This window comes from Hypanus sabinus, chromosome 3, assembly GCF_030144855.1.
Source record: "Hypanus sabinus isolate sHypSab1 chromosome 3, sHypSab1.hap1, whole genome shotgun sequence".
In the NCBI taxonomy this organism is placed as follows: Eukaryota; Metazoa; Chordata; class Chondrichthyes; order Myliobatiformes; family Dasyatidae; genus Hypanus; species Hypanus sabinus.
This window is the reverse complement of record NC_082708.1, coordinates 26,015,690-26,032,840: the sequence shown is the minus strand read 5'-3', so window position 1 is coordinate 26,032,840 and position 17,151 is coordinate 26,015,690. Positions and strand designations below refer to the sequence as shown.

Below are 17,151 nucleotides of genomic sequence, written 5' to 3'. Positions count from 1 at the left end.
GAGATATTGATCCTACCTTGGAGAATTTAAAATTGAGTAAGAGAATAAATCTAGAATTAAAATAAAATGTCAATAATGGCAACTGAGGTAATTTTTCCTCAGGAAAATAAATTTGCCTTTTTTAACCTGGTCTGATTTATAACTTGCTATGTACTCTCAGTGGCCCCTTTATTACACTTGTATATTTGCTCATTAATGCAAATATCTAATTAGCCAATCATGTGGCAGCAACTCAATGCATAAAACATATGTAGACGTAGACAAGAAGTTCAATTGTTGTTCAGACCAAACATCAGAAAGGGGAAGAAATCTGATCTTCAGTGACTTTGACTGTTGGTGCCAGGTGAGGTTCACAAGGATGATTCCAGGAGTGAAGGGGTTAACATATGAGGAGCATTTGGCAGCTTCGGGCCTGTACTCACTGGTATTTAGAAGAATGTGGAGGGATTTCATTGAAATCTACCAAATGTTGAAAGGATTAGATAGGGTGGATGAGGAGAGGATGTTTCTTGTGGTGGGGGTATCCAGAAATAGAGGGCACAGCCTCAAATTAAGGGGTGACCCTTTTGAACAGAGGTAAGGAGGAATTTTTTTAGTCAGAGAGCAGTAAATCTGTGGAATGCTCTACCACAGACTGCAGTGGAGGCCAAGTCCATGGGTCTGTTTTAGGCAGGAGTTGATTGTTTCCTGATCAGTCAAGGCATCAGAGGGTATGGCGAAAAGTCTGGTGTACGGGGTTGAGTGGGATCCGGGATCAGCCATGATGGAATGGCGGAGCAGACTCGATGAGTTGAATGGCCGAATTCTGCTCTGACGTCTTAATGGTCTTTTGGTCTTATGGGGTGGTTTGAGTATATCGGAAGCTTCTGATCTCCCGGAACTTTCTCACGGTCTATAGAGATTATAAAGGATGATGAAAGAAACAGAAAATGTCCAGTGAGTGGCAGTTCTGTGGGCAAAGACGCTTTGTTAGTGAAAGAGGTCAAAGAAAAATGGCCAGACTGTTTCAAACCTCCAGGGAGGCGATAGTTACGGAAATTACCACACAATACTATTATAGTATGCAGAGGAGTATCTCTGAATGCACAACACATCAAACCTTAAAGTGGATGGGCTACAGCAGCAGAAGACCACACCAGGTTCCACTCTTGAGCCTCATAAAAGTGGCCACTGAGTGTATCTTTACCAACATGCTTTTTCCTTAACTGGCTTCTGAATAGGCAATAATATAGGCCTCGATGAACATCATGTGACTGGACGTTTTATGAAAATAGAACGGCTAGCTATGTCAGTAAATCTAATGCCATGCTTGAAATGCATTGATGGAGTTACAAAAACACTGGTCAAACAAGAAAACACAGCTTACATGCGCTTGTAAAACACGAGTGCTTTTTTTTGAAGAAGCAACTAATAGGCTAGATGTAGAAAATGCAGTTGATTGTAGTTTATATTGATTTTTCAGAAAGCATTTTGTAAGAGTCTTGTTAGGAAATAAAAAAGAAATATCCTTTTCAGGCTGATGGTATTTCTGCAACAATCACAACCTTGATTCATTAATGGAATCAGAGAACAGAGAGAGTCAGAGGAAGGCAGTGAACTGTTGATGAGGCAGTATAAAAGAGAAATAGTATTTTTATGGGGCTGTTTGTTGCTTTCCAGACTACCAAAAGCATTTCACAATCATTTTCTTTTAACTATTCAAGATTATAACAACAGGAAAATGTTACTGCCAATGTATGTATTGCAGGGTGTAAATAACCATAAATAGTAATATTAGTGTTTGTTCACTGAGCACGAAATGCTGACATTTTCCAATTTGGAGAACAGTCTAAATGTAACTAATATGAGGGGCATAATTTTAAGGTGACTGGAAGAAAGTATAGAGGGATGTCAGAGAGAAGTTCTGTACACAGAGGGTGGTGGGTGCTTGGAACACCCTGCCAACGGTGGTGGTAAATGCTGCAATCAAATGTAGGGAAAACATCCAGGGCCATGAGTTGTTTTGGCAAGAGTAGCATTCTATCTCAGTGTTGTTAGACATGTTGTCCAAATTATCTCAAGTCAAGTCACTTTTTATTGTCATTTCAACTATAACTGGTGGCACAGTACTGTACACAGTAAAAACAAGACAATATTTTTCAGAACCATGGTGCTACATGAAACAGTATAAAAACTACACTGAACTACGTAAAAATAACACAGAAAAAAAGCTACACTAGACTACAGACCTACCCAGGACTTCATAAAGTGCACAAAACAGAGCAGGCATTACAATAAATAATAAACAAGACAATAGGCACAGTAAGTTGGTGTCAGTCCAGACTCTGGGTATTGAGGAGTCTGATGGCTTGGGGGAAGAAACTGTTACATGAGAGCCCGAATGCTTTGGTGCCTTTTCCCAGATGGCAGGCGGGAGAAGAGTTTGTATGAGGGGTGCATAATAATGCTGTTTGCTTTGTATATGCAGCGTGTAGTGTAAATGTCCGTGATGGCGGGAAGAGAGACCTTGATGATCTTCTCAGCTGACCTCACTGTCCACTGCAGGGTCTTGCAACCCAAGATGGTGCAATTTCCAAACTAGGCAGTGATGCAACTGTTCAAGATGCTCTCAATACAACCTCTGTAGAATGTGATGAGGGTGGGGGGGGGGTGGGAGATGGATTTTCCTCAGCCTTCGCAGAAAGTAGAGACGCTGCTGGGCTTTCTTTGCTATGGGGCTGGTGTTGAGGGACCAGGTGAGATTCTCCGCCAGGCGAACGTTGCTGAGAAAGAGCAAGGCTCTGTTGATATTCTTTATCCAATGAATGGTGAGAGAAATTATATGATGTAGTCTTGGAGGCACAGAGCTGTGATCCACTCATTTTGTTAGATTGCTGCATCACTGGAAGACTGGGCTTCAAATATCCCTTCAGAGCTCTCGGTTTCATCGACTGGTAGACTAGGAGAGACTTAGATTTGGTCACCCTCAGTATTGCCTCAACATGGTAAACAACAAGATAATCTTTCGCAGCCATGAATTTTTCTCATTCTTCTAAACGAATGTGTATAAGGACATCCATATGCAAATAACTTACAGGTAAACAGTTGTTAAGAGAGTAGCAATCTTCCTGTGATTTACACACACAAAATGCTAGAGGAACTCGGCAGGTCAGGCAGCATCTATGGAAAAAGCACAGTCGAAATTACGGCCTGAAACATTGACTCTACTTTTTTCCGTAGATGTTGCCTGGCCTGCTGAGTTCCTCCAGCATTTTGTGTGTATTGCTCGGATTTCCAGCATCTGCAGATTTTCTCGTTTCCTCTGATTTATTTCAATTCACTTAGAGAGTTTTCTGCCTTCACACTATCTAATGATGCTACCTTCCTTGCAAGCTAACTATTATGAGTTGCACATATTTTTGTTTAAATGTCTAAGCTTAACATGGCTGGTTTTGAATATAACATCATTTTCAACTGGCCGGTGGAATAGTAGCACCTGCGCCAGACTGCGAGGCGAGCGATCCTGGGTTCAAATCCGGCCGGCTCCTTGCACGCTTTCCATCCATGCTGGGTTGAGTGTTGAGCTAGCAACTCGACCTCATTTAAAAGAAACAAAAATGCTAAAGAAATGGCAAATTTGCCGCCCAATGCACTGCAAGATGCGGAAAGGATCAACAACCATGGCCGCTTTTGTATGTAACATCATCTTCAGAAGGTCCATCTCCCAACTTGTATCCTTTCAAGCCTTGGAGTAATGATCTCATGTTTTCCTGCATCATCTTCAGACTTCTAACCATATGTTAATTCCTCACTCTGTTCCCTTTATAATGGCATGACACTGAACGCACTTTCAGATATAAAATTCTGTTACAACTAAGAGAGGTATATTCAATGACCAGTTGTGCCAAGTCAATATTGTAAAAAGGCCTTGATTTGCTTTACAATTGATGTCAATGATCAGTGGGAACAGCAATTTATTTCAATGGGGCATTTCCAACAGATAGCAATCTTTGTTACTGTGTTGCAATTATTCCAATTGTTGACATAATCTCTCTTTCTGCTTCCTTAATGTAAGGATTGTTCATCATAGTGAAAAATACTTCATAAACTGAGAACATGTATCTTAAAGTGTCAATTGCTTCATTGCAAAAATTCATACATCAAACATTTGTTAATTAAGAGGTGCATATGCATTATTGTTCCAATATAGAACAGTACAGCTCAGGAACAGGCTAATAAGCCCACAACATTGAGCTGAACCAAATGAATCAGTAATCCAGTGGCCAACTAAACTAAACTTTCCTTCATCATTAATCTTAAATCCTGGCATCTTGTCGGAGCACGCTTCGCCACCATTTTCTCAATGGCAAGTTGAAATGAGGACAAAATGGTGGCTGTGCTGAAGACTAAATAATCACAGCCAGAATCTAGGCTGATGAAGATGAAGTAGAGCTTGTTACCACATCTCTCGAGCATGGCTGTACTTTGTCTTATTGTATGTAAGAATTCTTCCTAAAACTATGTTACCAGTATTGCCTTAACACTGGGAAGTTATTTTTTAAGTGTCTGGGTGCGTGGTCCGTATTTGTGGATGGGGTCAAATTCCACCATAATGTCTTTAAATACAACACAAATGCAGAAACGCTGAGCTTAATTAGTTGAAATCAACATAAACTTCCTAAACCTGTTCCACTAGTTTTATCAAAGTGAAGTTACATGTGGCCAAAGAAAACAGGGCAAACTGCATGCTGCTAACTTTTCATTTGCAAAGGCGTTTCATCATAATGTCAAAGAGGGGAATATTGGGGTGACTGAAAACTTGGTCACAAAGTAAAGATTTAAGGATGAGAGAGATTTTGTGAAGAAATCCCAGACTTGGGTGAAGGCACAATTGGAAGTGGATGGAAAGGCAACAGCAGTTTCTAACCTTGTACTGCAAGGTTGCAGGACCATTTTCTCAAGATGACTTCATCTCTCAATTGTCAAAGCTTTTTCAATTTTAAAAGAAACGGTGCTTAAATTTTATGATATTTCTTTTTGATTTTGTGATTGCAAAAGTTATTCATTTCATTCATCTTTATTGTTAATAACTTCCTAAAGAATTGTTTTATCTGTTTTCCACTTTCTTTTAGGATTTAGGATCTGAATTACTTCAGGAGACCAAAGATCAAAAATATAAGCGCACAGAAGATGGGTTTTATAGAATAGGTATAATTTAAATCTCTTAACGACCTTCATCACTATACGTGTTTCAAGTATCATATAAATGACCTGTTCTTCTTTTAAACCCTGTCTGCTGCTAATTTGCACTTTAATTCCCATCTTTTTGCTGAGTTCTGTGTTGAAGGCATTTCTGAAAAAACATCATTGTGTTGGCTTTCAGTGAACAAGAACCTTAACAAGAAGCTTCAGTCCAGATGACTTGGCTGAACATCCTTGAGTGAAATCTAATCTGATCAAAGCTGAGCTTATGCACAAACGCATGTGTGCACAGGTGCAATGAAAAACTTACTCACAGACACGTAGCATCAGATCAGCAGCATGAACAAGAAAAACAAATTAAACATAAATTATACTTTTTCACAAGTAAACACAATTAGAAAGAAGTCCGTTTTGTGCCAAGTGTTCATAGTGTTGCTAAACTATAGTGATGTGGGACTTGCCAGTTGGTTCAAAAACCAAATGGTTGAAGGGAAGTAGCTGTCCTTTCCTGATTGTGTGGGACTCCAGGCTCTGTACCTCCTGCCTCATGATAGCTGCAAAAAAAAAATGGCATGGTGTGAGGTGTGGATCTTGAGGCAGGACCATTGACCGGCGAGGGATATGCCCATGATGGATTAGACAGGGTCCACTACTCTCTAAATCACCTCATGTTCCTGTGCATTCAAATTTCCACACCACATCATGTTGCAACCAGTCAGGATACTTGCAACAATACATCTGTAGAAGGTTGTTAGTATTCAGTGGCATGCCAAACGTCCTTGCCATCCTAAGAAAATAAAGATGCTGGCATGCTTTCCTTGTGATAGCCTCTGTGTGCCAGGACAAGTGATCTGACATGTTAACACCCAGTAGTTTAATGCTGCTGATCTCCCAATATAGAATGGCACACGACCACCCTCCTTCCCATGGGACGCACATGGAGTCTGAGGTGACTCCAGGTCTCTTTTATCCAAAGTCCAAAAGAAATGTGCACAGAAATTCCTTTGGGGATATTTTATCATGTGTTAAAAATGCGCTTTACTATACAGCAATCAAAAATTATTTTAATTAGGCAGGACCAGAGTTCAATTATTCTCATTTATTGAATGGTAAACTTGCTGCTGGCACCACTTTAATGTGTCCAATCAAATGAATCAACAGCAGAGTTACTGATTTCTCATTGGCCCTCCTGTATAATCTAAGCAATACAGGGGATGCTTATTTACTGGAGAGTCTCAGAACTACGATACAGTGTAAACATCTTAAGCACATGTACATAGCTAGGGTGCCTAAGACTTTTGCACAGTACTCTAGTAACTTTATGTATTCCACTGTACTGCTGTCATAGAGAAAACAAATTTCAAATCATATGCGAGTGATGATAAACCTGATTCTAATATGGGTCTCTATTGTGGACCGAGAGTGAGAAGGAGGCAGGGAGAGGGTGAATGTGGTTAGGGGAAAAAGGGGGGAAGTGGGAAGTGCCAAAGAGACATTCTGTAACTATCAATAAACCAATTGTTTTGAATCAAATGATCTTGTCTGGTTTCTCAGGGCTGGGTGTGTCTGCATCTGTGCCTTACCCTGCCCCTGGCACTCCTTCTCTGCCACCTGTCCCACACCCCTCCTGAAGCGCTCCACCCCCACCATTCCCAACATTCTTTGCTTCTGGCAGATTTACAAACTCACTACCCAGTCCACATTGGCAAACACAGGACTGTGCAAAGGTCTTGGGCACCCTAATTATATAAGCTGTACCTGCCTGAAACTCTGTCATCGGCTGCAGCAGGCCCACGAAGCAAGAGTTTAGTTCATTTCCAAGGATGTTTTACCTGTAAGAACTGTCAGGAACAAGTGATAGACATTCAGTGGCCCTCAGCAAATCTCTGACAGAGCACAAGTCAGTGGCCTGTTTTTATATGATTTAACTCCAGAGGCCTAAAAATGTCACTCTGATCAGTGGTGTAGAAACGAATGCCTCTTTCAAGATCTATTATTGACTGGAACATGAAGTAAGAGTTCTGGCATTATGTGGGTAAGAAAAGTGATTTCAGTAGCTGGACCTGAGCAGCGTTAAGATCCCAGAGCAGAGGATGCATTACTCCACATCCAGCACCAACACCACAGCTGACTTCACTAATGCCAAACTGAGCCCCTTTGCCAACTTCTTCCTGCTGGCTTCTTGTGTTACTGTTATCAGTGTTCAATTGGACATAAGTTAGAATCAGAATTTGATTTATTATCACTGACATATATTGTCAATATTGAAGAGTATTGATAATGGCTGGGATCACCTATTCAGTAAAGACACTGACCAGAAAAAGGCAACGTCAAATCACTTCTGTACAATCTTTGCCAAGAACAATCACGGTCATGGAAAGACCATGGTCACCTATGTCATAGGACATGACACATAATGAACGAGCATACACTACCATATATTACCTTGAGATTAACTTTCTTGCAGGCAATTACAGGAAAATAAAGAAGTACAATATAATTTATTAGATATGCTTCTACATAAAGCTGAATATACATAAACAAAGACTAACAACAACCAATGAACAAATAAAGAAAATTGTGCAAATAAAAATATAAACAATACTGCGATGTGGAGTCCTTGGATACTTGTAAAGTACTTGTGTGCTTTTCTTGTGTGCAGGTAGATTTGAAAATGGAATAGCTGAAGGTGCCATTCACAAGCGTTTAAATCCTATCTCAGCCATTAGGCTATCAGTTTTACAAGATTCCGAAGTGTGGGTTCTACTAGATGAGGTAAGAAGTTGTCAAGTGAGTATATTGTGTGTATGTTGTGAATAATTTCTGTGTGTCTGGTAGGCAGTTCTACAGACAACTTGCTAGTAAAATAAATTGCTATTTGATACATAGCAATTAATTTTTGTATAGGAAGAATCTACAAACACCATTATGTTCAAGATCAGATCTTCTTGGCTTTGTTATACATGATTGTTCAAAAATAATGACCAAGACGCCAAGAGGACCTATCCTTGTACTGTTATAATGAAATAAGGTTCACCTGGGGGAGTAGATTCTTTTCCAGTTTAATTATAAAATTGTATCCAACTGTGCATTTTATTGATGTTCTGATGCTCTTAGAACATATAGATAAAATTCAGTATTTTCTCATCAGAATCATGAATTTCTATAACAATTGCCAATAGCCAAGAAGCTATCAGCTTGCCACCATTAATTTTAACTTAAGAATTGCACGTGGAACCAGATACCCTTTGGGAAAGATGTTAATAGCGCCTACATACATTTTCTTGTCTGTCTTATATGGGGGATACATATGTTGGGCCCTCAATGGTTAGTGTAACGCTATTACAGCACCAGCAATTCTGTCACTGTCTGTAAGGAGTTTGTACGTTCTTCTCGTAACTACATGGTCTTCTGAGTACTCCAGTTTCCTCCCATATTCCAAAGGTGTACAGGTTAGGGTTAATAACTTGTGAGCACGCCATGTTGGCACCAGAACATGGCAAAGCGTACGAAATGCCCCCGCCACATCCTTGGACTGTGGTCATTGACAGAAACCAGACATTTTACTGTGCGTTTCAACGTTCGGTGTACACATGATAAACAAAGCTGATCTTTCAACTTTACAATCTGTGTAAACAAGACTCTCGCTGCTGCCAACCAAACTGGAGAAATATTATTCAAGTTGTATACATTCTAATATTTAGAGCAATCTGTTTAGAATTTGTTTTATTAACATTGTAATTCCAATAACCTATCTTTATTGAAGTAGAAACCTTCAAGATATTTCTTAGGAATGGAATCAAATAAAATTTGATTCAAAATTTGAAGTCAAGGTAGGTGACTGAAGTGTTCAAAGATGCTGGATTTTAAGAGTTGACATTTGGCAGAAAGGCGGGAGAGTGACACAACAGATTTAGAGAGGGGATTCCAGAACATGGGCTGGACTGTAGACTACACAATGATTAATACTGGATTAGTAAAAGGCTTTGGAAGTATCAAGAAGTTGCATATCCATGAAGATCACTGATTCAATGGATATTGGGCATTTTTATTATTTATTTCCTCAGATCTGAACATTGCTTGCAAGGCCAGCATTCATAGCCTGAGGTGGTGCTCGTCAGCTGCCTCTCTGAGTGGCTACAGTCAGGTACTTCCATGGTGCAGTTGAGTAGCGCATTGCAGGGTGATGGTGAAAGAACTGCCTAGTCAGGATGGTGTTTGATTTGGAGGGAAATGTGTTGTGTGCCCGTGTACCTAAATTTCTTGACCACCTTGGTGGTAGAGGCTGCATGTTTGAGAGAGGTTACCAGAGTTGCTAAGGAAAGTGCGTCATTGTGGGCTTGAGATGAGAACTCCAAGCTTGGGCATCAGTGAAGTGCTTATGTAAGGAGAACTTTTTGCACATTAGCCTTCAGTGATCAAAGTACTGACTATAGGACTTGGTATGTTATGTTGAAGTTGTTAAGATGTTGGTGAGGTCTAATGTTGAGTACTGGGTGCCGTTCTGGTCACCTACCTATAGAAAAATATCAATAAAATTGAGAGAGTACAGAAAAAAGTTACAAGGATGTTGCCACAACTTGGCAAACTGAGTTACAAGGAAAGGTTAGGACCTTATTCCCTGGAACATGGGAGAACGAGGGGAGATTTGATAGAGATGTACAAAATTTGAGTGCAATGATAGGGCAAATGCAAGCAGGGCTTTTCCACTGAGGTTGGATGAGACTAGAACTAGTGGTCATGGATTAATTAGATTAGATTTAACTTTATTGTAATTGTGCCGAATACAGATACAAAGCTAATGAAATGCAATTAGCATCTAACCAGAAGTGCAACAGAATTGTGTTATTTACAAAATACCTGTGAATAAAAAGTAAGTGCTGCAGCACACAAATATAAAAGTACTGAGACAATACAATGTGGGTGCAATACTGCTTAACGCTGTGGTGTGAGGTTCAGCAGGGTCACAGCCTCAGGGAAGAAGCTCTCTCTGTGCCTGCTGGTGGGGGAGCGAAGGCTCCTTTAGCGCCTACTGGATAGGAGGAGAGTAAAAAGTCCATGGTTAGGGTGAGATGCATCCTTGATAATGATTTTCGCCCTGCCCAGGCAGCGTTTATGGTAGGCGCTGTCAATGGTGGGCAATTGGGTGCTGATAATCCGTTGGGCAGTTTTCACCACCCGCTGGAGTGCTTTGCAGTCCGATACGGGACAATTGCCATACCACACTGAGATGCAGTTGGTGAGTAGGCTGTCAATGGTACAGCGGTAAAGGTCCGTCAGTATCCTGGGACAGAGGTGAGCTTTCTTGATGCTTTGCAGGAAATAAAGGCACTGTTGCACCTTTTTGATCAGGATGGAGGAGTTCAGGGACCACGTGAGATGTGGACACCAAGGAATTTGAAGCTTGATACGCGCTCCACTACAGCTCCATTAATGTAACTGGGGACATGAGTGTGGCTCCTAGCATGCCTGAAGTCCACAATGATCTCCTTGGTCTTCTGGGTGTTAAGGGCCAGGTTGTTGTCGGCACACCACACAGCCAGGTGCTGGACCTCGTCCCTGTATGCTGTCTCGTCATCCCCTCTGATCAGGCCAACCACCGTGGTGTCATCTGCGAACTTGATTATGGAATTAGAACCATGTACAGGAACGCAGTCATAGGTGAAAAGGGAGTTCAGAAGAGGGCTCAGCACACAGCTTTGAGGCACACTGGTGTTCAGGGTGAGAGTGGAGGAGGAGAGGTTGTCTAACTTAACAGACTGTGGTCTGTTAGTCAGAAAGTCCAAGGTCCAATTGCAGAGGGATGAGCTGATACCAAGCTGGCGAAGTTTGGCAATCAGCTTGGAGGGGGTCACAGTATTGAATGCCGAACTAAAGTCAATGAACAGTATTCTGATGTAAGAGTTGGGGCTGTCCAGATGGGTCAGGGCAGAGTGAAGTGGCGTGGAGATGGCGTCCTCTGTTGACCTGTTGGTGCCATGGGCAGATTGATGGGGGTCCAGGGTAGTGGGCAGACAGGGTTTCAGATGTGATAGAACCAGTCTCTCAAAGCACTTTGCAATGGTGGGGGTGAGTGCAACTGGGCAGAAGTCATTCAGGTCCGTGGCAGTGGAATGCTTCGGCACCGGCACAATGGTGGCAATTTTGAAACTTGTGGGAACAACTGCCTGGGCCAGGGACAGATTGAAAATATCTGTGAAAACCCCATGAAAGGTGAAATGTTAAAGGGGAACAAGATACGGAACTTCACTCCGGGTGGTGAGCTATCAGCAGAGTGGTTGATGTAGGTTTGATTTCAACATTTAAGAGAAGTTTGGATAAGTCCATCGATTACTGGGGTATGGAGGGCTGTGGGTGCTGATCACCGGATTAAGCAGTATTCAGCATGGACTAGATGAGCCAATGGACCTGTTTCGCTGCTGTAGGCCTCTATGACTAAGAGCAAGAACCAGTGAAGCACTGTTGATAGTGCATTCCTAAACATCATTAACAGTTAAAAATAAATTGTGCCAGAATTGAGTTTATTGAAATTGTGCACTGATGTTGGAAAGCCCCTGCACTTGAGCTCGCGCTCTCTCCCCCCGCCCTCTCTCTCTCCCCCTCTCCCCCCCTCTCTATTTCTCTATATATCTCCCTCTCCCCCTCCCTCCTCAGGTCGGGGGAGTTAGACAAGCAGCATGGCAAATTGTGACATTGAAACAGCGAGCTGCCAGACGCCCCCTCATTGTTATCCCCCCCTCCCTCGCTAGTGAGAGAGAGACAGCGTGTCTGCGATGTCCAAGTGTTGGGATGGACTATAGTTTTTGATGGACTCTGGGAGCTTTGCTAGCCTGGTGGGTGTTGGGAGCAGGGTTATGCTTTTGCTGGAGTAAGTGGGAGAGGAGAGGGTAGATACATTTGCTGCTGCTTGTTGGGGGGGGGTTCTAACATTTTTCTGTCATTCATTTTTTGGGGGTTTTCTTCTGTTTTGTGGATGTCTGCGGTGAGTAAGTTGTGTACTGTATACATTCTCTGACATTAAACTGAGAAATTGAACCATTGTAATTGAGATGGATCATTCTACGCGGTTATTTACTAATGATTTTTTTAATCTTTTTATTCATTTCAGATCCATCTTAAAAAAGCTGCCAGTTAATCAGAACTTTAAAAAAGTTTGAGGATTAATCTGTTTTATAGAAAAGAATTGCCCCAATCCATCTTAATAGCTCTCTTTGATAAAGTGTTGATATTGATCACAGAGTTCCTGGACATATCACCTCATCATCTGATCGTTGTGGATATTCATTGTTCCCACACACTACCTCCTGTGAAATCTACTGTAATTTTCTATGTGAAGATTCTAATTTTGAAGAGTTACCAACTAAGGTTTTTTTTTGGTAATCTGAAGATAATGGACTGATCTTCTCATCATAAGCTACAAAGGTGTATTTTTTGTGACCCATTTTACCTAAATATTGAACAAAATTAAGAAAAGATGTAATACTTGTATAAAGGACTTAAATGTTACAAATTTTAAACGTAAATTGTGCATCAGGGACAGAGAATGTGCAAGCAGAAGAGAGAATATAAGGGGTTGGTTACCTTTAATTTATTGTAAATATGCACTGGACAGATTTATCATATTTTGAGGGAATCCAGATTCTTGATTAGAGAAATATAGTATTTGGTTTCTAGACAATTAAGTTAACTTCAGAAGAGCTACTTCGTTTTTATGAAGGAAAAAAAAACTGCCTTTACACAACCTTGAATTTATTAAGGTTGCAATTTGCCAATTCTCCTGAGAATGGTTGCAGAACGTCAGTTCCAGGACATCTAGACTGATGATGTGACTTTATCGGTGGACTTAGTTGTACATTGCAAAATGGAGGGGACAGATTTCATTTTGAGAGGCTCCTGTACAATCATGATCATATGAGTTCACAAGGCAGTTGCAAGGGGACCACAGTTAAATTTAGCGCCCAGAGCAAGGTGAACTTGTGGTGGGGAATGGGGAAAGACCGTCACTACCCCTTCAGTGACATTGTTTATGCAGAACTTAGTGTCATGTTACTGGAACTGATTGAATGTTGAGCAGGTAGAGAGCAATGATTTTTCTGTAGACATCTTAATATTTATTAAATAAAAAGAAATGCAAGACAAAGAGACTTTGCATTTTGTTTGTTGGAAAATGTTTTTAAGTGCAATCTTTGAAAAAGTAATAGTACTTCTACAGTTCAGAAATCTATTGCCCACAAGCCAAAAAAAACTCAATTTTCCAGTTCATCTGTTTAAAGTTTAATAGTTTAATCTATTTAATAGCTTAAAGAAAACCCTAAGTGTTAATAACATTACAGATTGATTTTCCTGGATTTTCTTTTCAAAAATACACTTCTGCATATTTAACTATTGGAACAATTGGATGGATAAATGTAACGTGATGTTGGTGCCAATTTTATTCAGAATATTTAACTGAACCATCACAAATATTTTATCCTTTCCAATAAAATCTTTGCAACTTATTGCTGGAAAACCCTAAACCGATACAGCTAGTGTGGAAAAACACGGCTTTTAATTTGAGAGTGCACTCGTGTTCAATATATATTTAAAAAGTTGATGTAATTTTTTATACTTAATTATATTCATGATGTTTTGATATTTAATTAATGGAGGATAGCTTTTTTCTTGCAGGAAAGGAAAGTTTCATGAAAACTGCTTAAACTAGCCAAAGTTGTTACCATCAGTGAGTGCAAAATGAAATAGAATGAGAGGCTGATATTAGTGGTTTACATTTTCAGTGATGGAATTGTAAATATTGGAATTGGACAATCTTGCTATTATAAAATATTAAAAATAAAACTAGTGAAAAGTTTAAGAAGAACTTTCAGTTCTTCCTTCTCATCTTCTGCCTCGAAGTAATTAATGTTCTATAAATATTGAGAGGGAAGGGCAGAAAGAAAGTCAATAAGAAGGCATATGACAGTATTGAGGATACATGTTGCTATTGTGCAGAGCTGAGCAACAAAAGTTGTATTTAAGTTGTTCCTTTCCTCTAAAAAGGTACATTCTCTAAACCCATCATTTATCAATTGAAGTTCACAGTCATACTAAGTATTGGCATAACTTAGGCTAAAAGCAGGAAGTATTGGAAATTTGGCCAGTCAGTTGGCTTGAAAGTCAGCAAAAGGAGATGTTAATAATTTATTGTAGTTTTTTTAAAGATTGTTTCCATTGAGAGCCTTTGATAATAAGTAACTATGGCATATGAATATGGAAAATGTAGACCACAGTAATGTAGTTATTGAAATGAAAAATAACATTTTGTTTCAATAATATGGCAATGATCAATACTCATTTCTAATCTCTGTATATACAAAGCCATTTTCATCAGCAGATAGGATGGGTTTTAGACTCTTAAAATCAAATGTTAAGACAGATAGTTACCCATAGTGATCATATATATAAAAAAGAGATCATTGGTTTATGGTGAGAGAGAAGTTTAAAGCGTTTTTTTTAACACAGATGCTATCTGAAACTGCTAGCAGAGAATCAGATGTACTTTCTACATTTGAGCAACATTTAGCTGGAACGTCAATAGAATGGACAAAAAAAGGATACAATCCTAATGCATGTTAATGGGATTAGTTTTAGATGGGCTTGAAGGCCTGGATATGATGGGCTAAAGGGCCCATTTCTGGGCTGTACAACTCTGTGGTGCATCTAGTATCAAATGGTAAAATTAGATGTTAATTGTCACCATAAAATGAACCTTCATGAATGCAAATCAAGAAGCAAGTTTTTTCCAAATACGTGATTTATTTTTTGTTAGTGAATATGAAGTATGAAAAATGATCTATTTTGCATTCAGGGTTTCTATAGTTGTTTGCTCTCTGCTGGTCTCTCACAATTGGGCTAGATCATGTTATGTTAAAAGAAAAGTTTGAAGTAAATTTTATTATTAAATTACATAGATGTCATCATGTACAACACTGAGATTCATTGCAAAAGCACCTAATGTAGTGTTTGCAACATGACAAGAAACAGTTGTTTCTTATGGTCATGTGAGGGTGGAGTAAATACCTTTTGTAAAATTACATTGAGGCTTAACAATGGTTTGCGTTTTCGTTCTCAGGATGGGCAACACATAGAGCATGTGTACACTTCATCCCATTTGCACTTTGGTTGCTGCTAGAAGCTACACCATGGATCTGTATTCATTGTTTAAAATGTTCCAACAGGTTTTACAAATGTAAGTTGAAAATGGGGTCCTTGAGATTGTGCCTGAGATGTACTTTTGTTTGAAAATGAAGCCCTGTTCTTCAATAAGTGCATTCAAAATTAGAAAACAAAATAAACATGAAGCTTGATAATATGCAAATTATTTGATTCGGCCGTTTTTGGACAGTAAATCATGTCAATTTAACATAATGATTGCTTATTAATAAGGAAATCTGAATAAATCAAATCAATGAGGGCTCATCTGTAGCATGTTTATCATAATGAAAGCGATTTATTGTGAATCAAGTGAAATGGATCGGTTTTTCATGTGCCACAGATCAATCTCTTGAAATACTTTTACTTATTTTATGGATATGTTTATGCTTTGTGTATGTTACTATGCACCTGCTTGTTAACGTCAGTGTGCCTTTCATCATGGGTCTATGTTAATTTCATATATGTGCCATAACTTCATAAAGGATATACTTGTAATAAAGTTGAATTTGTTATATTTTAAAATGTAATAAGGTGTAGAATGTTCTGTATAATTGGCTTCTTCCTGCCATTGTGTAATAAATTGCTACATTTCAATGTCAACCTTTGCACTGAGTGTTTGGAGAAGTCTATGTTCGTAGTATCCAGTACTTAATGATTAAATGCTAAAAGAATAAACAGATAATTTAAACCTCAAACTTTTCCAGGTTGCCATCTAGACAGGTGATACTCTGGATCATACATTAATTTATTCGGAAGGGGAAAAAACTCAATTGGCCTAATGCATTTTCTCTAGAGTAAATTTCATTCCATGCTATTTTTCTAGACTGTGGATTCACAATGCAGAAACACAAGCACTTAATCACCTCATAAAGCTTCACATCTCTGTGTGTACTGAAGGACAATCCTACTCAAAGGAAGTTTCTCAGAAAAGAAAATCTTGCCTAAGAATTGTAATACAATATTATCTTCATAACAGGATAGAGGTATTTATTTTGCTCTGTTGATGAAGAAACTGCTTATTTTTAATAATGAGAACTTATTGATGTATCTTTAATTTTATATTAAGACTTCCTGACCTGTTGTTTTAAAGTGGTTTTGATTGTGTCATGACTTGGGTGACGTTGAGAAACTTGTTTTTCTCCTTACCCCTAAGGTATGCCCTAATGACAATAGTGGACGACTAGCTTGAACTGTCACTCCTCCTTCTACATAGATCGTCCTTGGGTAGAAGGTACCTTGCTTCCACTCCAGTTTTAACCTGTAACAAATTCATCACAGGATGACAGGCTAATTACTTTATCACCACTCTCCCCACCTATTCACAATAACTCGCTGACTGCAACCCCACCCAGAACATTTATTTATTTAGCGATACCGCATGGAGTAGCTCCTTCCAGTCCTTTGAGCCATACCACCTCAGCAACGCCTGACCAGACCTATAAACCATAACCTAATCACAGGACCATTTAAAAGGACCATTTGACCTACCCGGGATGTCTTTGGACTGTTGGGAGGAAACCCACGCATTCCATGGGGAAGATACACACCAACTCCCTACAGATGATGCTGGAGTTAGACCATAAGACATTGGAGCAGAATTAACCCATCGAGTCTGCACCACCGTTTGATCATGGCTGATCCATTTCCTACTAAACCCCATTCTCCGGCCTTCTCCCCATAACCTTTCTTGCCTTGACTTATCAATAATCTATCAACCTTTGCCTTAAATACACTCAGTGACCTGGTCTCCACAGCTGCTTGTGGCAACGAATTCCACAG

General features: G+C 39.6%; 1 protein-coding gene across 2 annotated transcripts in view; it reads left to right on the top strand.

Moving 5' to 3' along the window:
* The window catches only part of mgat4a (alpha-1,3-mannosyl-glycoprotein 4-beta-N-acetylglucosaminyltransferase A), a 293,401-nt gene extending 277,429 nt beyond the window's left edge, over positions 1–15,972 (top strand). Inside the window, exons 13-15 of one of the 2 annotated variants that reach the window (XM_059963900.1) lie at positions 5,112–5,187; positions 7,844–7,956; positions 15,290–15,972. In XM_059963900.1, the coding sequence (XP_059819883.1) occupies positions 5,112–5,187; positions 7,844–7,956; positions 15,290–15,349 (249 nt within the window). In that variant the 3' untranslated portion in view covers positions 15,350–15,972. Of the gene's footprint in view, positions 1–5,111; positions 5,188–7,843; positions 7,957–12,289 lie in introns of both variants that reach the window. The other variant, XM_059963901.1, reaches the window with a different exon arrangement.
* The last annotated feature ends 1,179 nt before the right edge of the window (positions 15,973–17,151 follow it).